The sequence below is a fragment of the Pseudophryne corroboree genome, chromosome 9, assembly GCF_028390025.1.
Source record: "Pseudophryne corroboree isolate aPseCor3 chromosome 9, aPseCor3.hap2, whole genome shotgun sequence".
Classification (NCBI taxonomy): domain Eukaryota; kingdom Metazoa; phylum Chordata; class Amphibia; order Anura; family Myobatrachidae; genus Pseudophryne; species Pseudophryne corroboree.
Window position 1 is genome coordinate 339,102,538 of NC_086452.1, and position 26,498 is coordinate 339,129,035.

General features: G+C 44.2%; 1 protein-coding gene across 2 annotated transcripts in view; it reads right to left on the reverse strand.

Moving 5' to 3' along the window:
* The window catches only part of IQSEC1 (IQ motif and Sec7 domain ArfGEF 1), a 578,820-nt gene extending 567,102 nt beyond the window's left edge, over positions 1 to 11,718 (reverse strand). For both annotated transcript variants that reach the window (XM_063940599.1, XM_063940595.1), the window contains exon 1: positions 11,330 to 11,718. In XM_063940599.1, the coding sequence (XP_063796669.1) occupies positions 11,330 to 11,352 (23 nt within the window). In that variant the 5' untranslated portion in view covers positions 11,353 to 11,718. The remainder of the gene's footprint in view (positions 1 to 11,329) is intronic.
* Between the last annotated feature and the right edge of the window lie 14,780 nt (positions 11,719 to 26,498).

Consider the following 26,498-nt stretch of genomic DNA (forward strand, 5'->3'; position numbering starts at 1 on the left):
AATTGACAGTTAGGAGCTGACTGGCTGGTGCGTTTATCACCTTGCACTTATTACTGGTTTATCACTTCCTTATGCTTTCTCCACGTCAATACATCTGCCCCCATATTATTTATGGACAAAGTGACAGGTGAAACCATTGCTAGTGGCTGCCAGTCATAAAACATGTGGACAATCAAAAGCACAACTGTATACCACCACATACAGTATCTTAACCTAAGAATGGCAGGTAGGTACAATTTACTTAATATTTAATTTACTTAATACTTTAATATTTTTTTCCCAAATTTATCAATAAATTTTTTTTATCCTAGGGGTGCAAAAAAATGCTGATACTCCAGGGTGCCGTGATTCAAGAACGTTTGGGAACCACTGCAACAGGCACTAAAAAATATTGATGATAAGTCATAAAATGAAGATGAATAAATAAATTAAAAATCGATTTCTCTTATGAAAAAAAAAAGTTTGTGTCTCTGCAACTTGTTTCTCTGTGCACCACACAGGGCCGGCGCTAGGGTGTCCGGTGCCCCCCCTGCAAACAATAAATTTGCAACCTCCTTCCCACATGTAATAAAGGGACAGTGCACACCAAAGGGGCATGGTCTCACATGAAAGGGGCGTGGACACACAACACTATCCCCAATTCAAACTACGCCACACAGTATCACAATCTTGTTCACATTATACCACACATACTGCCCCTGATTCATAATGCACCAAATAGTTGGTTACCTAATTCACATTACGACACACAGTAGTGCTCCTTATACACAGGGAAGGAAAGCACTGGTCATGGATCCAAACACATAACTAAACTCTCTTGTATGCGTGCATTTGTCCCGACTCCACCAGAAGAAAAGTTGGGAGGATATGACGGTATGTGCCAGGCAGTGGCTGCAAAGACAACTAACATTTTTTGATGTATAACAAGAGGTGAGAAATGGATTGATATAAACATACAGTTTTATTGCCACTGTATAAATAATTTAGAGAATATACCGTGACAATAAATTACACCTTCCTGCACCTCCCTGTAAGAGGACATCAAAGAAGGTAAAGAGGTGAACCTCATTAATAAACCTTTCCTTAAAGGCCTGTTTAATATGTACAAATATACTCAAGGTCAATGTAAGGACTTGCCTAATGTACAGGATCAAGAACCATACAGAGGACAATGGGTCATAAATGATGAATGGTTTAAGTATCAGCATTGGATCTTCTTCATGTTCAAAGATACATGCATGCATCTTGGCAGACAACTGAATCAAATGATCATAAAACACCTCTTCCAATATAGCACCATAGAAACCATAAAGCTATGAAGCATATTATAATATACCAGGTGGGTACTACTAGAAATTTTGCTGCCAAACAGATACTGTTAGGAGCCAATAGAGGAGTTCATCCAAGCAAACACTCATCCTATAGAAAGGAACAATTAGCATGAAAGAAGCCCAGACTGATTTGGATCTAAAATGGACATTGCTCCTCCGAAAGAGGATGGCTTGGAGGTCTAAAATTATCGTGCAGTACAATCATGAAACACTGACATTTGTGCTTTAAAATATCAGGAAGTAATTAACGATCAATCAAGTCTAAACTATATATCTAATAATCACATGTCAAAGACCACGTAACAGATTTTACTTTGTTATAATTACTTCAAGATTACATGAAGAGGACTTGTTAAAAAAAAGTATGTAACCACCGTGATTGGCTTAAAGCACCTGTAACAGCAATAACTTTCAAGTAATCAATTTATTAATGAGCTATCAGTCTTTTACTTCGTATTTGAATAATTTTGGCCACTGTTCATTAGGACACTGCTTAAGGTCATTTATGTTTTGAGGGCATTAATTTATGCACAACTCTCTTAAGTTTAACCACTGCATATGGGGTTGGGGTTTAAACTTTGACATGGACATTTCACATCCTTAAAAAGAAAGTACGGGACGGCTGCAGGAGAAACGAGCGCCCGAAGCGGCGCCGGCAGCTGTGCCCGGGAGCGGGGCATTGTTGAGCATATAATAACGAGGTGAGCACTATATTATAAACACCTCGTCTGTGTGGAACTGCTGCCTATAAGCTCCTTTATTATCAAACAATTATCTCCATTTCCATGGATAAATAGTGCTTTGTTCCCTCCCTGCTGCGGTGATTAAGAAGATTACTCATAGTGACTTCTACGGGACAAGTCAAAAAATATATTCTGGTCATCAAGCAGTTTATATTTATCTGATTTCCTGATATGTCCACATAAAAAGGAATTGCTACCAGTGGACGGGAAAAGTGACCACGCTTATAAAATTGGGCTCACACATGAGTTAAATATACCATTAATATCCAGATACGTGTGTACTCTAAAGGACATTTTGCACTATAGCTCTGCTATTGATTTTTAGATACAGTAATTGATCTGTTTTTAAATTGTTTATTTTTAGGATTGCATAAATAATGGAACATCTTTGATTATACTTGCCGGCCGGTACTAATATAAATGATCAATTGTTTCTTTGTTTTAATAAATCAAAAATCAAAAATTATATATATGCTGTATTGTATATCTATTTATAAATATTTTCATATCAGCGCCTCTACTTTTCTCCATTAGTGGAGAAAATTCTTTTTGTTCGATTTCACATCCTTGATTCCTTTCTTCTTCCACTGTTTAGATTTCCTGTGTTTAGGATTATTGTCGTGTTTCATGATCCAATTCTGGCTCCACTGTTGTGTCGGACAGATGGCCTAACATTCACTGTAGAATGTTTTGATATAAACAGGGGTTCAAGGTAGAGATGAGCGGGTTCGGTTTCTCTGAAACCGAACCCGCACGAACTTCATGTTTTTTTTACGGGTCCGAGCAGACTCGGATCCTCCCGCCTTGCTCGGTTAACCCGAGCGCGCCCGAACGTCATCATGACGCTGTCGGATTCTCGCGAGACTCGGATTCTATATAAGGAGCCGCGCGTCGCCGCCATTTTCACACGTGCATTGAGATTGATAGGGAGAGGACGTGGCTGGCGTCCTCTCCATTAGAAATGAGATTAGAAGAGAGAGAGAGATTGTGCAGAGTCAGACAGAGTTTACCACAGTGACCAGTGCAGTTGTTGTTAGTTAACTTTTATTTATTTTAATATAATATATCCGTTCTCTGCTATATCCGTTCTCTGCCTGAAAAAAAACGATACACAGCAGCAGCCAGTCACACAGTGTGACTCAGTCTGTGTGCACTCAGCTCAGCCCAGTGTGCTGCACATCAATGTATAAAAGGCAAAGCTTATAATAATTGTGGGGGAGACTGGGGAGCACTGCAGGTTGTTATAGCAGGAGCCCCCAGGAGTACATAATATTATATTAATTTAAAATTAAACAGTGCACACTTTTGCTGCAGGAGTGCCACTGCCAGTGTGACTAGTGGTGACCAGTGCCTGACCACCAGTATAGTAGTATATTGTTGTATGTATTGTATACTATCTCTTTATCAACCAGTCTATATTAGCAGCAGACACAGTACAGTGCGGTAGTTCACGGCTGTGGCTACCTCTGTGTCGGCAGTCGGAACTCGGCAGGCAGTCCGTCCATCCATAATTGTATTACAATATATACCACCTAACCGTGGTATTTTTTTTTCTTTCTTTATACCGTCGTCATAGTGTCATACTAGTTGTTACGAGTATACTACTATCTCTTTATCAACCAGTGTACAGTGCGGTAGTTCACGGCTGTGGCTACCTCTGTGTCGGCAGTCGGCAGGCAGTCCGTCCATCCATAATTGTATTATTATTATAATATATACCACCTAACCGTGTTTTTTTTTTCATTCTTTATACCGTCATAGTGTCATACTAGTTGTTACGAGTATACTACTATCTCTTTATCAACCAGTGTACAGTGCGGTAGTTCACGGCTGTGGCTACCTCTGTGTCGGCAGTCGGCAGGCAGTCCGTCCATCCATAATTGTATTATTATTATAATATATACCACCTAACCGTGGTTTTTTTTTCATTCTTTATACCGTCGTCATAGTGTCATACTAGTTGTTACGAGTATACTACTATCTCTTTATCAACCAGTGTACAGTGCGGTAGTTCACGGCTGTGGCTACCTCTGTGTCGGCAGTCGGCAGGCAGTCCGTCCATCCATAATTGTATTATTATTATAATATATACCACCTAACTGTGGTATTTTTTTTTCTTTCTTTATACCGTCGTCATAGTGTCATACTAGTTGTTACGAGTATACTACTATCTCTTTATCAACCAGTGTACAGTGCGGTAGTTCACGGCTGTGGCTACCTCTGTGTCGGCAGTCGGCAGGCAGTCCGTCCATCCATAATTGTATTATTATTATAATATATACCACCTAACCGTGGTTTTTTTTTCATTCTTTATACCGTCATAGTGTCATACTAGTTGTTACGAGTATACTACTATCTCTTTATCAACCAGTGTACAGTGCGGTAGTTCACGGCTGTGGCTACCTCTGTGTCGGCAGTCGGCAGGCAGTCCGTCCATCCATAATTGTATTATTATTATAATATATACCACCTAACTGTGGTATTTTTTTTTCTTTCTTTATACCGTCGTCATAGTGTCATACTAGTTGTTACGAGTATACTACTATCTCTTTATCAACCAGTGTACAGTGCGGTAGTTCACGGCTGTGGCTACCTCTGTGTCGGCAGTCGGCAGGCAGTCCGTCCATCCATAATTGTATTATTATTATAATATATACCACCTAACCGTGGTTTTTTTTTCATTCTTTATACCGTCATAGTGTCATACTAGTTGTTACGAGTATACTACTATCTCTTTATCAACCAGTGTACAGTGCGGTAGTTCACGGCTGTGGCTACCTCTGTGTCGGCAGTCGGCAGGCAGTCCGTCCATCCATAATTGTATTATTATTATAATATATACCACCTAACCGTGGTTTTTTTTTCATTCTTTATACCGTCGTCATAGTGTCATACTAGTTGTTACGAGTATACTACTATCTCTTTATCAACCAGTGTACAGTGCGGTAGTTCACGGCTGTGGCTACCTCTGTGTCGGCAGTCGGCAGGCAGTCCGTCCATCCATAATTGTATTATTATTATAATATATACCACCTAACTGTGGTATTTTTTTTTCTTTCTTTATACCGTCGTCATAGTGTCATACTAGTTGTTACGAGTATACTACTATCTCTTTATCAACCAGTGTACAGTGCGGTAGTTCACGGCTGTGGCTACCTCTGTGTCGGCAGTCGGCAGGCAGTCCGTCCATCCATAATTGTATTATTGCGTCATGTGCTGTTTGGGGAGGGTTTTTTGGAAGGGACATCCTGCGTGACACTGCAGTGCCACTCCTAGATGGGCCCGGTGTTTGTGTCGGCCACTAGGGTCGCTTATCTTTCTCACACAGCTACCTCATTGCGCCTCTTTTTTTCTTTGCGTCATGTGCTGTTTGGGGAGGGTTTTTTGGAAGGGACATCCTGCGTGACACTGCAGTGCCACTCCTAGATGGGCCCGGTGTTTGTGTCGGCCACTAGGGTCGCTTATCTTTCTCACACAGTCAGCTACCTCATTGCGCCTCTTTTTTTCTTTGCGTCATGTGCTGTTTGGGGAGGGTTTTTTGGAAGGGACATCCTGCGTGACACTGCAGTGCCACTCCTAGATGGGCCCGGTGTTTGTGTCGGCCACTAGGGTCGCTTATCTTACTCACACAGCGACCTCGGTGCAAATTTTAGGACTAAAAATAATATTGTGAGGTGTGATGTGTTCAGAATAGGCTGAAAATGAGTGTAAATTATGTTTTTTGAGGTTAATAATACTTTGGGATCAAAATTACCCCCAAATTCTATGATTTAAGCTGTTTTTTAGGGTTTTTTGAAAAAAACACCCGAATCCAAAACACACCCGAATCCGACAAAAAAAATTCGGTGAGGTTTTGCCAAAACGCGGTCGAACCCAAAACACGGCCGCGGAACCGAACCCAAAACCAAAACACAAAACCCGAAAAATTTCAGGCGCTCATCTCTAGTTCAAGGGGACACATCCTGTGGGTGCAAAACAACCCAAAATCATCATCCTTTCACCACCTCGCTTGATCTTTGATATGAGGTTTTGCTATCTATAAAAATGTGATGGGCTTCAAATTGTTGTTGTTGCCTGGTTTGTTCCATGAAGTAGGTTATATCTGTAGTAACACAGCAGTATATCAGTACTTGTGTAGAAGGTGAGATGAAATAGCTGCGCAAGGAAACCTTAAGCTGGCCCAGGAGAAAATCTGGAGCTCCCCTATAAAGCTCCCTAATGCAAAGCAAGAAAAAGTGGGGGTGATTTCTCCTATTGGCGCTGGTCCTGAATCTGTGACCCCACCCCTTTTATTCTGGGGGTAAGTGTGGCAATAAATGATGTGAGTGTCTGAATAGACGTGTGGTTTAACGTAAAAAAATGTACAGATTTATTGCACAATACTGACACAGACTTACACATTTAAAACCACATAAAATCAACAAAATCAAGGTCCAAGCATCCTCAACTGGTCCACAGCACTGGATGACTCAGTGCTATTGACCAGTTGAGGACGCTTGGACCTCTTGGGAGCTCTACTTTTGGAAAAAAGCCTCTCGGAGCCAGATGCAGGTTATTTCCCGGGAGTACCTTGCACCAATTACACCTGCGGCTCCGATTCTAACATCAATAGGACTAATTCCATTTTTTGGCTTTCCATCTGGCCCATACCAACTGTTTTGATTTTATGTGGTTTTAAATGTGTAAGTCTGTGTCAGTATTGTACAATAAATCTGTACATTGTTTTACATTGACCACCCGTCTATTCAGACACTCACATCATGTATTGCCACACTCACCCCCAGAATAAAAGGGGTGTGGTCACGGATTCAGGACCAGCGCCAATAGGAGAAATCACCCCCACTTTTTCTTGCTTTGCATTAGGGAGCTCTATAGGGGAGCTCCAGATTTTCTCCTGGGCCAGCTTAAGGTTTCTTTGTGCAGCTATTTCATCTCACCTTCTACACAAGTACTGATATACTGCTGTGTTACTACAGATATCACCTACTTCATGGAACAAACCAGGCAACAACAACAGAACAATGATCAGGAGAAACATACAGTATATAAAGATAATGCTGCCACAAGTGAAGGCTTACTGTGTAATACAGTATATTGCATGAAGTTGTATGCATTTGATATGTGTATCCCTTGAAACATATGGAAATCATTGGCTGCACTAAAATCCATTTATAAAACAGAAATAATTGTATATGTTTGATCATGGAAGTGAGGCTGATGCTCAGTTGGATGCACATGCAGTAAAATATTTCAGCTCTAAAAAGCTGCATATGCAGCTGATATGCAACTGATACATCCAGCTTGGCACCAGCCACACATGTTCCAGGTTTACATCAGGAGTACACACACCAAGATACACTTCACATAACCAGGTCATAAGCACAGAAAAGTGTTTATATTCATTTATTTTATTAGCGAAAAATACATTAATTATTAAGTATGGTTTTAATAACAACAAACCTCTCAGTAATAACGCAGGTATAATATCTCTTCTTACGTACTAATGAAAGTAACAAAAAAATACATACATCAAGCCTCAATACGACATGCAGTGCAAGAGGAAAACACCAGTCACTTGTGCCACAGACGCAGGGCCATTACTTTAACCGTACAGGAATTTGTTTTAAATATGGGGGTCATTCCGAGTTGTTCGCTCGGTAAATTTCATTGCATCGCAGCGATTTTCCGCTTAATGCGCATGCGCAATGTTCGCACTGCGACTGCGCCAAGTAAATTTGCTATGAAGTTAGGAATTTTACTCACGGCTTTTTCTTCGTTCAGGCGATCGTAATGTGATTGACAGGAAGTGGGTGTTTCTGGGCGGAAACAGGCCGTTTTATGGGCGTGTGGGAAAAAACGCTACCGTTTCTGGGAAAAACGCGGGAGTGGCTGGAGAAACGGAGGAGTGTCTGGGCGAACGCTGGGTGTGTTTGTGACGTCAAACCAGGAACGACAAGCACTGAACTGATCGCAGATGCCGAGTAAGTCTGGAGCTACTCAGAAACTGCACAGAGATGTCTTATCGCAATATTGCGAATCTTTCGTTCGCAATTTTACTATGCTAAGATTCACTCCCAGTAGGCGTAGGCTTAGCGTGTGCAAAGCTGCTAAAAACGGCTTGCGAGCGAACTACTCGGAATGACCCCCATGAAGCGCAACAGATCTTAGTGTGAAAAAAAAAGCATCGAACCCAGCTCCGTAGCACTTTGCATACAGATTAAGGGATAGCTTCTAAAAATGAAAAGTGGTGATGTTGCCCAGAGCAACCAAAGTTTAGTTCTTTGTTGCAGTCTGAAAAGTGATGTTCATAATCGGATCTTGTTACGGGCAACCCCACCACTGTTTTATAAACTTTAGTAAATATACTGCTTAAAGTAGTTCACACACAGATGTATAAGTGTTGCATATTAAATTAAATCAGTGCAGTCTCGTCACATATGATTGCTTAATTTGCACGACTAAGACACACATTTGAGCCAAAAAAAAAATTCTCAAGAAGGGCTGATTGGCACGACTGCTGCAATAGTGTATGAGGGGCATGTATCAGGAAGCCGGCGTTCGGATCAATTCGCCACAGGTTCTAGTCCCACTCTATGGGTGTCGTGGACACCCACGATTGGGAATAGTCCCTGCTGGTCGGCATGCCGACTGTTGGGATTGTGAGTGGGAGGGATGAGGGAAGAGGTAATGTGACCGGCGGTCTCCTGACCACTGGTCACATAACTACATCCCGTGTACGAGGACGCATCTGTACTTTTAAAGTGCACCCACAAAAACTATAATCTAGGCACAATCAATAAAGAAAGCACATATTAACTACACAAGTACATTTACAATGATCCAATCAGAAGCTGTACTTGCGACTGTCATCACCATCATCATCAATGTGTATTTGCAGCAATTCTCAGGCCCCCACAAATGATACTTCCACATGCACTTACTGTACTCAGACTGTGTTTGCACAATCCTTCCCTTGCCCATCCTGCCTCAGCAAGTGTAACAAGACGCAAGTACCAAATCTGCATATATGCACAAGAATACTTTTTTTGTGGGCACATGGAGTAAGAATTTGCTAAATAAGAGTCCTATGTTAGTCCTAATTGGCTTGAAAATGCAGAAGAAAATGCTTAGACTATGGCTGGAGAAATGGATGGTGATGGAGGGTAAATGTTAGAATTTAAAAAGATTCCCAGTAACCAGCAGAGTTCATCATCCACAAACAACACTGTGTAAGGTGATTATATCATAGAAGTTTGAAGTCATCGACAGGTTACATGGCGCAATTCACAATTACAATCCTTGTATTCAAATTGCAAAACAAATGAGAAGACAAATAAACTACATAAAAATAGCAATCTGTAGAATCGGTGCTTGTCTTGGGAAAAAGCCTCTCGGAGCCAGATGCCAAGTTCTAGCTATGTGTAAGCTATGGTTCTAAACATACCAGTGCCCAGAACCTTTATGACGTTTCAGCTAAACTTATTAATCTCGCCTTTGTATATGCTGATATGTACAAATGTAAATATATTACCACTAGCATTCCTAAACTCCCTACATGCATCATTTCTGTCCCATGTCCTACTCTGAGGCATCTACAAAGAAACACAACTTTTTCTATGAAAGTGTCACTGGAAAACACAATTACAGATACTAATTTACTGTGCACTTTCTATTAGCAGAGATACACACATTCATATTCACAAAAGCGGATAAAAATGTTTCATGAAATGAAATAGATCTATTATAAGATCTTGTTGGGTTTGTAAACCCCAGAGAAGTAATACTGTGAAATGAAGTTTGCTGACTGAAACATTTGCTGGTGGTCTGATGCCTGCTGGGAATTTATCTGTGCTCTAATCCTTACACAGAAGGATTAATAAGAAAGTGCAAGACTATGATTAAAAATGGCTGCAAGCTAAAGTGACCTCTAACAGTGCTGTGTCCCTCTGTGTTTATGCTAATGGGGTGAATATTGGCCACTTTGTACATTTTCAGATAGATATGTCTGGGTGAGTAATTATGTGTAATAACTACTATAAATGCAGTATTTGTAAACATGCAGGACTAGCTTCATATTTAGAAATAATATTTCAAAAGTATAAATTTGCAAGAAAACACTTAAACTGTTGGTGAATGTATCCAGGTAACAGCTCTCATCTGATCATTTAAAACTGAAGGCTTTCTGTGTGATTATTTACTGGTAAGTACTAAATGAATATTTGATGAATGGCCCAATTTTAAACAGCTAAATTCAGCGCAGAGCCAATAAAAAGGGTTAGCGTTTACTTAGTGTCTCATAAAAGTAACTGTTGTGCTTCAAAATGGCTGAAAATACATCATAGAAATGAATATTACCATTTACTAATGCAATGCCTAACATCAACATTGTATCACATCTATGCAAGTACACACATCCCAGATGCACATGATTCAGTTACAGTATAGATTTTCTCTGCTGAGATGGCGTTTATTAGATAATACTTTTGCTGCTGATCAGATATTAACAGCTTCGTATAAAAAACAGCATTTCTTTTAGAAGCAAGGTACTCTTCATACAATAATTGCTTAAACTAAATGTATGGTACATATATAAATCCCTTTAAATAAATGTACTGTACACATAATAACCCCTAAGAAATGTACTGTACACGTAATAACCCCCTAAAATAAATGTACCGTACATGCAATAATCCCCTAAAATAAATGTACTGTACATATAATAATACCCTAAAATACATGAATAGACTCAATGTATGCAGTAGAGGAACATGAAACTAGAAGCTCACAATATTTGGAATGTACTAATGGTCTAACCAATGTTTTCATTACATGTCTGACTACTAATGAATGGATCTTGTAATTAGGTACAATAATACAATCATATAATGGGCTCTCAATACATTATTTTTTTCCCACACTTCAACCTATCGCACCATATAACGGAAATAGCCGGAGGATATTCTAGCTTATTATGACAAAGCATTTTCTTCATCTGAACAAACAAACCAAGCCCAAACTGCTCGCATGTAAACACTTTCCAATTCTCTCCCATTGCAAAATCACCTATCCTGTATCCGTAAATGCAATATATTCCCACAATTAGCATGCACAGCTAGGTGATTTGTTTGTCCGTCGACTGAAATTGTTTCACTACTGTATGTCCATTTGTTTACCCTGGAATACATGAATGAAACTGGATCTGTCACTTGCATCTATTTAATGGAGGCAGAGATAGAAAAACACAGCAATACTTACAAATAACACCTTCTGCATGCCATATTCTAGGCTGTCAGGGCGGTCAGCTTCAGACGTGTTAGTTATAAAGCTAAGGGCTCTTTAGGCAATAAGAGTGCAGAGATCTACAGCCTTATCCTCAGTGGAGAGACATACACCAGTCAGCCTGTGATGTAACCATCTTCAAGGGCTGCCTGCTATCAACCCTCTTTGGGGACTTGTTATGGAAAGCAAAAATAATTTTGAAAAAAAGCCAGTGTAATCATTCACAAATAATCAAGGCAAAATAAACATCAAAAGATGAAAGAAAGAGGGGCTTGCTTTTGGTCTTATGGAGCTGCTAGAAAAGCTTCATTGACAAGATGCTCTAGACCCTGTATGCGTATTTTGGTTCAGCTGCAAGAAATGAATGAGAGGCAGAGGTAAAATTCACCATCTTGTCTCAGCATCATAGTACAGTCCTGAGCAACGGCAGCTTATTGGCTCCCACGTCTCCATGGTAACAGCAGCATCTGTGCTGGAGAATATTCACTCTTATCTGCAATTTATGCTTGTACACAATGCAATGAACTGATAAGCCAGCAGGATTTAGCTTCAGCCAAGAAAATATATATACATTTAAAAAAAAAAAAACAACAGAAGCTCATATAAATGATGTCATATAAATAAAATCACATTAGGGTCTAGCCTTCTGCAGCAGCAAAATAAAAACAACTGCAACCCTACCAATGCAAGCTGATGCGACCACAGCCCTGTTTAATAATTCATCTGATGTGCTATTTCTACTCTGCATATAGACAACGCTGGGGTCATGTCAGTAGTGCACTAGTCAGCATAACATTAGGGGTGACACAAAAAAACTAGGTTACAAGGCAACTGCAGAAAGCTAGCTGCTGGGGAGTCTGGGCGTGCACATTTTCAGTACCCCTATACATATTTACCCTCCTATAGGGGATAGGAAGAGACACTTGTGTTCAGGTTGTTAGTGGTTTAGTCACTGCTTCAGTATAGCAGACATCCTCACTGTCACAGGATGTAGTCAAAAGGTCGACATACAGTACATCATGCCAATATCACAATGTCAACAGTTATGATGGCGACAATGTTTAAATATCAACAGTCAAGTGTCGACATTATCAGAACGTTGACAGTTGAAATGTTGACATTGACTGAATGTCGACATTAGGGTTAGGCTGCGCGCGCGTGTGTGTGTGTGTGTGGGTGGGGGGGGGGGGGGGTAAGGCTGCCTGGGGGGGGGAGAGGTTAGGGTTAGGCTGCTGTTGATGTTAAGGTAAGGCACTAGGTAGGGTTAGGGGTAGTGGATAAATACTTACCTGACCACTGGGACCTGGAAGATGCCGCTGGAGGTGCCAGGATTAGGTAAGTCACTGCTGGGCCACCATGGAAGATATGTTAATATTCTAACATGTCGATATTTTATCATTGTCTACATAATGAATGTCTACATGGTTAACGTCGACATTACAACCATGGGCCTAATTCAGACCAGCTCGCTCGCTAGGTTTTTCTTGCAGTCCTGCGTTCGCATAGTTGCCGCCAATAGGGGTGTATTTTCGCTTTGCAAGTGTGCGATCACATGTGTAGCAGAGCTGTACAAACAGATTTTGTGCAGTCTCTGAGTAGCCCAGGACTTACTCAGCCGCTGCGAACACTTCAGCCTGCCCGGGACCGGAATTGACGTCAGACACCCGCCCTGCAAATGCTTGGACACGCCTGCGTTTTTTCAAACACTCCCTGAAAATGGTCAGCTGACACCCACAAACGCCTTCTTCCTGTCAATCTCCTTGCGAACGCCCGTGCGAATGGATCCTTCGCACAAACCCATCCCTGAGCGGCGATCCGCTTTGTACCTGTGCAAAACGCCTGCGCATTGGGGTGCATACGCATGCGCAGTTTAGACCTGATCGCCCGTTGGACGAAAACGCAGCCTAGCGATCAGGTCTGAATTAGCCTACATGTTGACATTCTCATATCGTCTTTGCAAATGTCATTCGTATGCCCACATGACGAATGTCAAAATTATGCTTGTCGACATATACCCAACCCATTCTCACACATTCTGTAGTCAGATAGTTCCAAAGTAGCCAACTGCTTTATTATAGGCAACTGTACAGAATAGGTCACATTTCTGCCCATCAGTAAGGAAAACTAGAGATCAGCAAATATATTTCACTCTTTTGACAATTTTAAAGATTTCTACATAGATAAATGCAAACGACCTTTAAGGCTTTTCTTCTAAGTTTCTTTTTTATGTCGGCATGTTGCTAGCTATCATTTGGGCAGGTACAGTATATATATTAATTTGCATTAATAATACAGTACGTTTTCTGTGTACTGGCAGGGGCATGCTCATTGTGCTTGTTAATAAGTTCTGTGACATCATTAAGCTGTAGGATGGTTGCCTGTTTTGGGGAAATTAAAGGTTATTTACAAAACTACAGGCCCTTGGTGCGAGTGACATTTTAGGTTATGTTTGCATAAATGCTTTAGCTAATACCGGGAAGTGCATGGATTACCTGGTCATGATAGAGACCAGAGATTGTGGCATATTTACAGAAAGTGAGGTAAGCACACTTGTATGCCTAGCAATTTATGCATAAATGACATTTTATTTTCTGGATATTTAAATGAGATTCAAGAAGGTGAAGAAGTGTGTTCCCAGTTTAGCAGGTGGACACATGGCCTTTGATTTGTGTTACAGCCAGCAATCATACTATACCGGTATGGAGGGCATGGACTTGTGCTGAATGACATTTACTAGAAAGATGTAATATTCTTCTGCTGCACTGGAATACACCCCACAAATCAGGACAAATATCCTGACCATGAGACGCCAGGAGAGTCTCCTGAAATCGGGATTGCTGATGTCAATATCGGGATGCTTGGGAAGTACATAATGAAGTCAAAGGCACTATAATTCTGAATACGTTCTTTAAAATAAGAATTTACTCACCGGTAATTCTATTTCTCGTAGTCCGTAGTGGATGCTGGGAACTCCGTAAGGACCATGGGGAATAGCGGGCTCCGAAGGAGGCTGGGCACTCTAGAAAGATTTATGACTACCTGGTGTGCACTGGCTCCTCCCACTATGACCCTCCTCCAAGCCTCAGTTAGGACACTGTGCCCGGACGAGCAGACATAATAAGGAATGATTTAGAATCCCGGGTAAGACTCTTACCAGCCACACCAATCACACCGTACAACTCGTGATACTATATCCAGTTTGACAGTATGAAAACAACTGAGCCTCTCAACAGATGGCTCAACAATAACCCTTTAGTTAACAATAACTATTTACAAGTATTGCAAACAATCCGCACTTGGGATGGGCGCCCAGCATCCACTACGGACTACGAGAAATAGAATTACCGGTGAGTAAATTCTTATTTTCTCTAACGTCCTAGTGGATGCTGGGAACTCCGTAAGGACCATGGGGATTATACCAAAGCTCCCAAACGGGCGGGAGAGTGCGGATGACTCTGTAGCACCGAATGAGAGAACTCCAGGTCCTCCTCAGCCAGGGTATCAAATTTGTAGAATTTTGCAAACGTGTTTGCCCCTGACCAAGTAGCTGCTCGGCAAAGTTGTAAGCCGAGACCCCTCGGGCAGCCGCCCAAGATGAGCCCACCTTCCTTGTGGAATGGGCATTTACAGATTTTGGCTGTGGTATGCCTGCCACAGAATGTGCAAGCTGAATTGTACTACAAATCCAGCGAGCAATAGACTGCTTAGAAGCAGGAGCACCCAGCTTGTTGGGTGCATACAGGATAAACAGCGAGTCAGAGTTTCTGACTCCAGCCGTCCTGGAAACATATATTTTCAGGGCCCTGACTACGTCTAGCAACTTGGAGTCCTCCAATTCACTAGTAGCCGCCGGCACCACAATAGGCTGGTTCAGGTGAAACGCTGACACCACCTTAGGAAGAAATTGGGGACGAGTCCTCAATTCTGCCCTATCCATATGGAAAATCAGATAAGGGCTTTTACATGATAAAGCCGCCAATTCTGACACTCGCCTGGCTGAAGCCAAGGCCAATAACATGACCACTTTCCACGTGAGATATTTTAGATCCACGGTTTTTAGTGGCTCAAACCAATGTGATTTTAAGAAAACTCAACACCACGTTGAGATCCCAAGGTGCCACAGGGGGCACAAACGGGGGCTGAATATGCAGCACTCCTTTCACAATGCCTGAACTTCAGGTACTGAAGCTAATTCTTTTTGAAAGAAAATCGACAGAGCCGAGATCTGTACTTTAATGGAGCCTAGACTTAGGCCCATATTCACTCCTGCTTTCAGGAAATGTAGAAATCGACCTAGTGGAAATTCCTCTGTTGGGGCCTTTTTGGCCTCGCACCATGCAACATATTCCCGCCACATGCGGTGATAATGCTTTGCCGTAACATCTTTCCTGGCTTTAATAAGCGCAGGAATGACTTCTTCCGGAATACCCTTTTCCTTCAGGATCCGGCGCTCAATCGCCATGCCGTCAAACGCAGCCGCGGTAAATCTTGGAACAGACAGGGCCCCTGCTGAAGCAGGTCCTGTCTGAGCGGCAGAGGCCATGGGTCCTCTGATATCATTTCCTGAAGTTCCGGGTACCAAGCCCTTCTTGGCCAATCCGGAACCACGAGTATCGTTCTTACTCCTCGCCATCTTATTATTTTCAGTACCTTTGGTATGAGAGGCAGAGTAGGGAACACATAAACCGACTGGTACACCCACGGTGTCACTAGAGCGTCCACAGCTATCGCCTGAGGGTCCCTTGACCTGGCGCAATATATCTTTAGCTTTTTGTTGAGGCGGGACGCCATCATGTCCACCTGTGGCCTTTCCCAACGGTTTACCAACAGCAGGAATACTTCTGGATGAAGTCCCCACTCTCCCGGGTGTAGGTCGTGTCTGCTGAGGAAGTCTGCTTCCCAGTTGTCCACTCCCGGAATGAACACTGCTGACAGTGCTAGTACGTGATTTTCCGCCCATCGGAGAATCCTTGTGGCTTCTGCCATTGCCATCCTGCTTCTTGTGCCGCCCTGTCGGGTCACATGGGCGACTGCCGTGATGTTGTCTGACTGTATCAGTACCGGCTGGTTTTGAAGCAGGGGTCTTGCCTGACTTAGGGCATTGTAAATGGCCCTCAGTTCCAGAATTTATATGTAGGGAAGTCTCCTGACTTGACCATAGGCCCTGGAAGTTTCTTCCCTGTGTGACTGCTCCCCAGCCTTGAAGGCTGGCATCCGTGGTCACCAGGACCCAGTCCTGTATGCCGAAACTGCGGCCCTCTAGAAGATGAGCACCCTGCATCCACCACAGTAGAGACACCCTGGTCCTTGGAGACAGGGTTATCATTTGATGCATTTGAAGATGCGATCCCGACCACTTATCTAAGAGGTCTCACGGGAAGGTCCTCGCATGGAACCTGCCGAATGGAATTGCTTCGTATGAAGCCACCATTTTTCCCAGGACTCGTGTGCAACGATGCACCGATACCCTTTTGGTTTTAGGAGGTCTCTGACTAGAGATGACAGCTCCTTGGCTTTCTCCTGCGGGAGAAACACTTTTTTCTGTTCTGTGTCCAAAATCATCCCCAGGAACAGTAAGCGAGTGGAAGGAACCAGCTGTGACTTTGGAATGTTCAGAATCCAGCCATGCTGTTGTAGCACCTCCTGAGATAGTGCTACTCTGACCAGTAACTGCCCCCTGGACCTTGCCTTTATAAGGAGATCATCCAAGTATGGGATAAATAAAAACTCCCTTTTTTTTTGAAGGAGTATCATCATTTCTGCCATTACCTTGGTAAACACCCTCGGTGCCGTGGACAGTCCAAACGGTAGTGTCTGGAATTGGTAATGGCAATCCTGTACCACAATCTGGGGTACTCCTGGTGAGGAAGGTAAATAGGGACATGCAGGTAAGCATCCTTGATGTCCAGGGATACCATGTAATCCCCCTCGTCCAGGCTTGCAATAACCGCCCTGAGCGATTCCATCTTGAACTTTGTTATGTAAGTGTTCAAGGATTTCCATTTTAAAATGGGTCTCACCGAACCGGCTGGTTTCGGTACCACAAACAGTGTGGAATAGTAACCCCGTCCTTGTTGAAGTAGGTGCACCTTGACTATCACCTGCTGGGAATACAGCTTGTGAATTGCCTCTAGCACAGCCTCCCTGCCTGAGGGAGTTGTCGGCAAGGCAGATTTGAGTAAACGGCGGGGGGGAGACGCCTCGACTTCCAGCTTGTACCCCTGAGATACTACTTGAAGGATCCAGGGATCCACCTGTGAGCGAGCCCACTGATCGCTGACATTTTTGAGGCGGCCCCCCACCGTACCTGGCTACGCCTGTGGAGCCCCCGCGTCATGCGGTGGACTCAGAGGAAGCAGGGGAAGAATTTTGATTCTGTGGACTGGGTGCTGGTGCAGCATTTTCCCTCTTCCCTCGTTTGACCCGCCTGCTTTTTTGAAGCCGAAAAGACTGTACCTGATAATACAGTGCGTTTCTTAGGCTGTGAGGAAACCTGAGGTAAAATATTTTCATCCCAACTGTTGCTGTGGATACGAGGTCCCAGAGACCATCCCCAACCAATTCCTCACCCTTATAAGGCTCTATGTGCCTTTTAAAGTCAGCATCACCTGTCCAGTGTCGGGTCTCCAATACCCTCCTGACAGAATGGACATTGCAATAATTCAGGATGCCAGCCGGCAAAATATTCCTCTGTGCATCCCTCATATATAAGACGACGTCTTATGTTCGCAAAATAGTATCCCTGTTTGAAAGGGGTACAGACCACGCTGCAGCAGTCTGCAGGTCTCAGTCTAGTACCTGAGTGTGTAATTACAGACTTCAGGATAGCCTCCTGCTATTTATCAGCAGGTACCTTCAAAGTGGCCATATCCTAAGACGGCAGTGCCACCTTGACAAACGTGTGAGCGCCTTATCCACCCTAGGGGATATCTCCCAGCGTAACTTATCCTCTGGCGGGAAAGGGTACGCCATCAGTAACTTGTTAGAAATTACCAGTTTCTTATCGGGGAAACCCACGCTTTTTCACACTTCATTCACTCATTTGATGGGGGAACAAAACACTGCCTGCTTTTTCTCCCCATACATAAAACCCTTTGTTTTTAGTGGTACTTGGGTTAATGTCAGAAATGTGTAACACATTTTATATTGCCGGGATCATGTAACGGATGTTCCTAGTGGATTGTGTATATGTCTCAACCTCGTCGACACTGGAGTCAGACTCCGTGTCGACATCTGTGTCTGCCATCTGAGGGAGCGTTGATGGCCTTTGAGACGTCTGGGCAGGCGCGGGCTGAGAAGCCGGCTGTCCCATAGCTGTTACGTCATCCAGCCTTTTATGTAAGGAGTTGACACTGTCGGTTAATACCTTCCACCTATCCATCCACTCTGGTGTCGGCCCACAGGGGCGACATCTCATTTATCGGCAACTGCTCCGCCTCCACATAAGTCTCATCAAACATGTCGACACAGCCGTACCGACACACCGCACACACACAAGGAATGCTCCAATGAGGACAGGACCCACAAAAGCCCTTTGGGGGGACAGAGTGAGAGTATGCCAGCACACACCAGAGCGCTATATAATGCAGGGACTAACTGAGTTATGTCCCCTATAGCTGCTTTTATATAATTTATACTGCGCCTAAATTTAGTGCCCCCCCTCTCTGTTTTAACCCTGTTCTGTAGTGTAGACTGCAGGGGAGAGCCAGGGAGCTTCCCTCCAACGGAGCTGTGAGGGGAAAAATGGCGCCAGTGTGCTGAGGAGATAGGCTCCGCCCCTTTTTCGCTGACTTTTCTCCCGCATTTTTATGGAATCTGGCAGGGGTTAATATACATCCATATAGCCCTGGGGGTTATATGTGATGTATTTTTGCCAGCCAAGGTGTTTATATTGCTGCTCAGGGCGCCCCCCCCCCAGCGCCCTGCACCCATCAGTGACCGCAGTGTGTGGTGTGCATGAGGAGCAATGGCGCACAGCTGCAGTGCTGTGCGCTACCTTGGTGAAGACTGATGTCTTCTGCCGCCGTTTTTCCGGACCTCTTCTTGCTTCTGGCTCTGTAAGGGGGACGGCGGCGCGGCTCCGGGACCGAACACCAAGGACTGGGCCTGCGGTCGATCCCTCTGGAGCTAATGGTGTCCAGTAGCCTAAGAAGCCCAATCCGGCTGCAAGCAGGCGAGTTCGCTTCTTCTCCCCTTAGTCCCTCGCTGCAGTGAGCCTGTTGCCAGCAGGTCTCACTGAAAATAAAAAACCTAAATCTATACTTTCTTTCTAAGGGCTCAGGAGAGCCCCTAGTGTGCATCCAACCTCGGCCGGGCACAAGATCTAACTGAGGCTTGGAGGAGGGTCATAGTGGGAGGAGCCAGTGCACACCAGGTAGTCATAAATCTTTCTAGAGTGCCCAGCCTCCTTCGGAGCCCGCTATTCCCCATGGTCCTTACGGAGTTCCCAGCATCCACTAGGACGTTAGAGAAATCACATTTGTATGTCACTATATGCTGTGCTGAATGTGTGTCACAAAAAAAAATAAGATTTTAAACCTACCGGTAAATCTATTTCTCGTAGTCCGTAGAGGATGCTGGGGACTCCGTAAGGACCATGGGGAATAGACGGGCTCCGCAGGAGACATGTGCTCCCCAAGAAAGAACTTGACTCTGGGTGTGCACTGGCTCCTCCCTCTATGCCCCTCCTCCAGACCTCAGTTAGAGAAACTGTGCCCAGAGGAGATGGACAGTACGAGGAAAGGATTTTTGTTAATCCAAGGGCAAGATCCATACCAGCCACACCAATCACACCATATAACTCGTGATAAACTACCCAGTTAACAGTATGAAAACAACAACATAGCATCAGTCCAAGACCGATGAAACTATAACATAACCCTTATGTAAGCAATAACTATATACAAGTCTTGCAGAAGTAGTCCGCACTTGGGATGGGCGCCCAGCATCCTCTACGGACTACGAGAAATAGATTTACCGGTAGGTTTAAAATCTTATTTTCTCTAACGTCCTAGAGGATGCTGGGGACTCCGTAAGGACCATGGGGATTATACCAAAGCTCCCAAACGGGCGGGAGAGTGCGGATGACTCTGCAGCACCGATTGAGCAAACAGAAGGTCCCCCTCAGCCAGGGTATCAAACTTATAGAACTTTGCAAAGGTGTTTGACCCCGACCAAGTAGCAGCCCGGCACAACTGTAGTGCCGAGACCCCTCGGGCAGCCGCCCAAGAAGAGCCCACCTTCCTAGTGGAATGGGCCTTAACCTATTTTGGTAACGGCAATCCTGCCGTAGAATGCACCTGCTGAATCGCGTTACAGATCCAGCGAGCAATAGTCTGCTTCGAAGCAGGGCCGCCAACTTTGATGGCTGCATACAGGACAAACAGTGCTTCTGTTTTTCTGATCCTAGCCGTTCTGGCCACGTAAATTTTCAAAGCCCTGACCACATCAAGGGACTCGGAATCCTCCAAGACACGTGTAGCCACAGGCACGACGATAGGTTGGTTCATATGAAAGGATGAGACCACCTTAGGTAGGAATTGAGGACGGGTCCGCAATTCCGCTCTATCCATATGGAAAACCAGATAGGGGCTTTTATGTGATAAAAGTCGCCAATTCTGAAACTCGTCTAGCCGAAACCAAAGCTAACAACATGACCACCATCCAGGTGAGATATTTAAATTCCACTGTCTTAAGTGGTTCAAACCAATGTGACTTAAGGAAACTTAACACAACGTTAAGGTCCCAAGGCGCCACCGGAGGAACAAGAAAATGGATAAGGCTGAAATCTGAACTTTTAATGGAGCCTAATTTCAGGCCCAAATTCACTCCAGTTTGTAGGAAACTAAGAAAACGGCCCAGGTGAATTATTCCGTAGGAGCATTCCTGGCCTCACACCAAGAAACATATTTTCTCCATATTCGGTGATAATGTTTAGATGTCACGTCCTTCCTAGCCTTTATTTGCGTAGGAATGACCTCATCTGGAATACCTTTTTCCGCTAGGATCCGGCGTTCAACCGACATGCCGTCAGACGCAGCCGCGGTAAGTCTTGGAACAGACAGGGACCTTGTTGTAACAAGTCCAGCCTTAGAGGAAGAGGCCACGGATCTTCTGTGAGCATTTCTTGCAGATCCGGATACCAGGTCCTCCGTGGCCAATCTGGAACAATGAGAATTGCTCTCAGTCCTCTTCTTCTTCTTATCCTCAACACCTTGGGTATGAGAGGAAGAGAAGGAAACACATACACCGACTGGAACACCCACGGTGTCACCAGGGCGTCTACAGCTATCGCCTGAGGGTCTCTTGATCTGGTGCAATACCTTTGTAGCTTTTTGTTGAGACGGGATGCCATCATGTCTATTTGGGGTAGTCCCCACCGACTTGCAATCTGCGCGAAGACTTCCTGATGAAGTCCCCACTCTCCCGGATGCAGAGCGTGTCTGCTGAGGAAGTCTGTTTCCCAGTCGTCCATTCCCGGAATGAACACTGCTGACAGAGCGCTTACATGATTCCCCGCCCAGCGAAGAACTCTGGTGGCTTTCGCCATTGCCACTCTGCTCCTTGTGCCGCCCTGGCGGTTTACATGAGCTACTGCGGTGATGTTGTCCGACTGGATCAGAACTGGTCGACTGCGAAGTAAGATCTCCACTTGACGTAGGGCGTTGTATATGGCCCTTAGTTCCAGGATGTTGATGTGAAGACAAGTCTCTTGACTTGACCAAAGTCCTTGGAAATTACTTCCCTGTGCGACCGCTCCCCAACCTCGGAGGCTCGCGTCCATGGTCACCAGGATCCAGTCCTGAATGCCGAACCTGCGGCCCTCTAGAAGGTGAGCACTGTTTTGCCACCACAGGAGAGATACTCTGGCCCTGGGGGACAGGGCGATCCGCTTACGCAATTGCAGATACGACCCGGACCATTTGTCCAATAGGTCCCATTGGAAGGCCCTTGCATGGAATTTGCCGTATGGAATGGCTTCGTATGTTGCCACCATCTTTCCCAGAACTTGAGTGCAATGATGTACTGACACTTGTTGTGGTTTCAACCAGTTCATGACTAGAGTCATGAGTTCCTGCGCTTTTCCCTTCGGAAGAAAAAACCTTTTCTGGTCTGTGTCCAGAATCATGCCCAAGAAGGGCAGACGAGTTGTAGGATTCAGCTGCGACTTTGGAATATTGAGAATCCAGCCGTGTCGCTGTAACACATTCAGTGAAAGTGATACGCTGCTCAGCAACTTCTCCCGTGATCTCACTTTTATGAGGAGATCGTCCAAGTACGGGATAATTGTGACACCCTGCTTGCGCCGGAGCACCATCATTTCCGCCATTACCATGGCGAAAATTCTCGGGCCCGTGGAAAGCCCAAACGGCAACGTCTGAAATTGGTAATGACAATCCTGTACCTCAAATCTCAGGTACGCCTGATGAGGAGGATATATGGGGACATGTAGGTATGCATCCTCTATGTCCTGAGATACCAAAAAATCTCCCCCCTCTAGGCTGGCGATGACCGCCCTGAGTGATTCCATCTTGAACTTGAACCGTTTTAAGTAAAGGTTCAGGGGTTTTAAATTTAAACTGGGTTTGACCGAACGGTCCGGTTTCGGAACCACAAACAGAGTTGAGTAGTACCCCTGCCCTCTTTGAAGCAGGGGAACCTCTACCACCACTTGTTGCAGACACAATCTGTGAATCGCATGTAACACTATCTCCCTTTCCAGGGGTTGTTTCGGTAGGGCCGATTTGAAAAAAACGGCGAGGAGGCACTTCTTCGAAATCCAGCTTGTAATCCTGGGAAACAATTTCTATTGCCCATGGATCCACCTGTGAGTGGAACCATACGTGGCTGAACAGTCAAAGACGTGCCCCCACAGGAGCTGACTCCCTCAGGGGAGCCCTAGCGTCATGCGGTGGATTTAGCAGAGGCCGGGGAGGACTTCTGTTCCTGGGAACTAGCTGTGTTGTGCAGCTTTTTCCCTCCGTCCTTACCTCTGGCAAGAAAGGACGAACCACGTGCTCTCTTGCTTTTATTGGAACGAAAGGACTGCATTTGATAATGAGGCACTTTCTTAGATTGTGAGGGAATATATGGCAAACATTTTTATTTACCTGCCGTAGCCATGGAGACGAGATCCGAGAGGCCCTCTCCAAACAATTCCTCACCCTTGTAAGGCAACAACTCCATATGCCTCTTATAGTCGGCATCACCTGTCCATTGCATGTGCCACAGGACACGTCTAGCAGAAATCGACATAGCGTTGACTCTAGAACCCAGTAGACTAACGTCTCTTTGGGCATATCTTATATATATATATATATATATATATATAAAAAAGACAACATCTTTTACATATAAATATATATATATATATATATATATATATATATATATATATATAAATATATATATATATAAATTAGGGACAATAACATGGTATCCTTATCTAGGGTTTCAATCTCCGCAGATAAGATATCTGTCTACGCTGCTACAGCGCTATAAACCCATGCCGACACAATCGCCGGTCTGAGTAGTGTACCAGAATGTGTGTAAATGGCCTTTAAAGTAGAGATGAGCGGGTTCGGTTTCTCTGAATCCGAACCCGCCCGAACTTCATGGTTTTTTTCACGGGTCCGAGCAGACTCGGATCCTCCCGCCTTGCTCGGTTAACCCGAGCGCGCCCGAACGTCATCATGACGCTGTCGGATTCTCGCGAGACTCGGATTCTATATAAGGAGCCGCGCGTCGCCGCCATTTTCACACGTGCATTGAGATTGATAGGGAGAGGACGTGGCTGGCGTCCTCTCCATTTAGATTAGAAGAGAGAGAGAGAGAGAGAGATTGACCTGATTTACTGGAGCTTAGGAGTACTGTAGAAGTGTAGAGAGTGCAGAGTTTACTAGTGACTGACCACAGTGACCACCAGACAGTGCAGTTTTGTTTTATTTAATATATCCGTTCTCTGCCTGAAAAAAACGATACACACAGTGACTCAGTCACATACCATATCTGTGTGCACTGCTCAGCCCAGTGAGCTGCATCATCTATGTATATATATCTGACTGTGCTCAGCTCACACAGCTTATAATTGTGGGGGAGACTGGGGAGCACTGCAGTGCCAGTTATAGGTTATAGCAGGAGCCAGGAGTACATATTATATTAAAATTAAACAGTGCACACTTTTGCTGCAGGAGTGCCACTGCCAGTGTGACTGACCAGTGACCTGACCACACTGACCACCAGTATAGTTAGTAGTATACTATATTGTGATTGCCTGAAAAAGTTAAACACTCGTCGTGTGACTTCACTTGTGTGGTGTTTTTTTTTTTATTCTATAAAAAACTCATTCTGCTGACAGACAGTGTCCAGCAGGTCCGTCATTATATAATATATACCTGTCCGGCTGCAGTAGTGATATATATATATTTTTTATATCATTATTTATCATCCAGTCGCAGCAGACACAGTACGGTAGTTCACGGCTGTAGCTACCTCTGTGTCGGCACTCGGCAGTCCATCCATAATTGTATACCACCTACCCGTGGTTTTTTTTTCTTTCTTCTTTATACATACATACTACTACATCTCTTTATCAACCAGTCTATATTAGCAGCAGACACAGTACAGTACGGTAGTCCACGGCTGTAGCTACCTCTGTGTCGGCACTCGGCAGTCCATCCATAATTGTATACCACCTACCCGTGGTTTTTTTTTCTTTCTTCTTTATACATACATACTACTACATCTCTTTATCAACCAGTCTATATTAGCAGCAGACACAGTACAGTACGGTAGTTCACGGCTGTAGCTACCTCTGTGACGGCACTCGGCAGTCCGTCCATAATTGTATACCACCTACCCGTGGTTTTTTTTTCTTTCTTCTTTATACATACATACTACTACATCTCTTTATCAACCAGTCTATATTAGCAGCAGACACAGTACAGTACGGTAGTCCACGGCTGTAGCTACCTCTGTGTCGGCACTCGGCAGTCCGTCCATAATTGTATACCACCTACCCGTGGTTTTTTTTTCTTTCTTCTTTATACATACATACTACTACATCTCTTTATCAACCAGTCTATATTAGCAGCAGACACAGTACAGTACGGTAGTCCACGGCTGTAGCTACCTCTGTGTCGGCACTCGGCAGTCCGTCCATAATTGTATACCACCTACCCGAGGTTTTTTTTTCTTTCTTCTTTATACATACATACTACTACATCTCTTTATCAACCAGTCTATATTAGCAGCAGACACAGTACAGTACGGTAGTCCACGGCTGTAGCTACCTCTGTGTCGGCACTCGGCAGTCCGTCCATAATTGTATACCACCTACCCGTGTTTTTTTTTTCTTTCTTCTTTATACATACATACTACTACATCTCTTTATCAACCAGTCTATATTAGCAGCAGACACAGTACAGTACGGTAGTTCACGGCTGTAGCTACCTCTGTGTCGGCACTCGGCAGTCCGTCCATAATTGTATACCACCTACCCGTGGTTTTTTTTTCTTTCTTCTTTATACATACATACTACTACATCTCTTTATCAACCAGTCTATATTAGCAGCAGACACAGTACAGTACGGTAGTCCACGGCTGTAGCTACCTCTGTGTCGGCACTCGGCAGTCCGTCCATAATTGTATACCACCTACCCGTGGTTTTTTTTTCTTTCTTCTTTATACATACATACTACTACATCTCTTTATCAACCAGTCTATATTAGCAGCAGACACAGTACAGTACGGTAGTCCACGGCTGTAGCTACCTCTGTGTCGGCACTCGGCAGTCCGTCCATAATTGTATACCACCTACCCGTGGTTTTTTTTTCTTTCTTCTTTATACATACATACTACTACATCTCTTTATCAACCAGTCTATATTAGCAGCAGACACAGTACAGTACGGTAGTCCACGGCTGTAGCTACCTCTGTGTCGGCACTCGGCAGTCCGTCCATAATTGTATACCACCTACCCGAGGTTTTTTTTTCTTTCTTCTTTATACATACATACTACTACATCTCTTTATCAACCAGTCTATATTAGCAGCAGACACAGTACAGTACGGTAGTCCACGGCTGTAGCTACCTCTGTGTCGGCACTCGGCAGTCCGTCCATAATTGTATACCACCTACCCGTGGT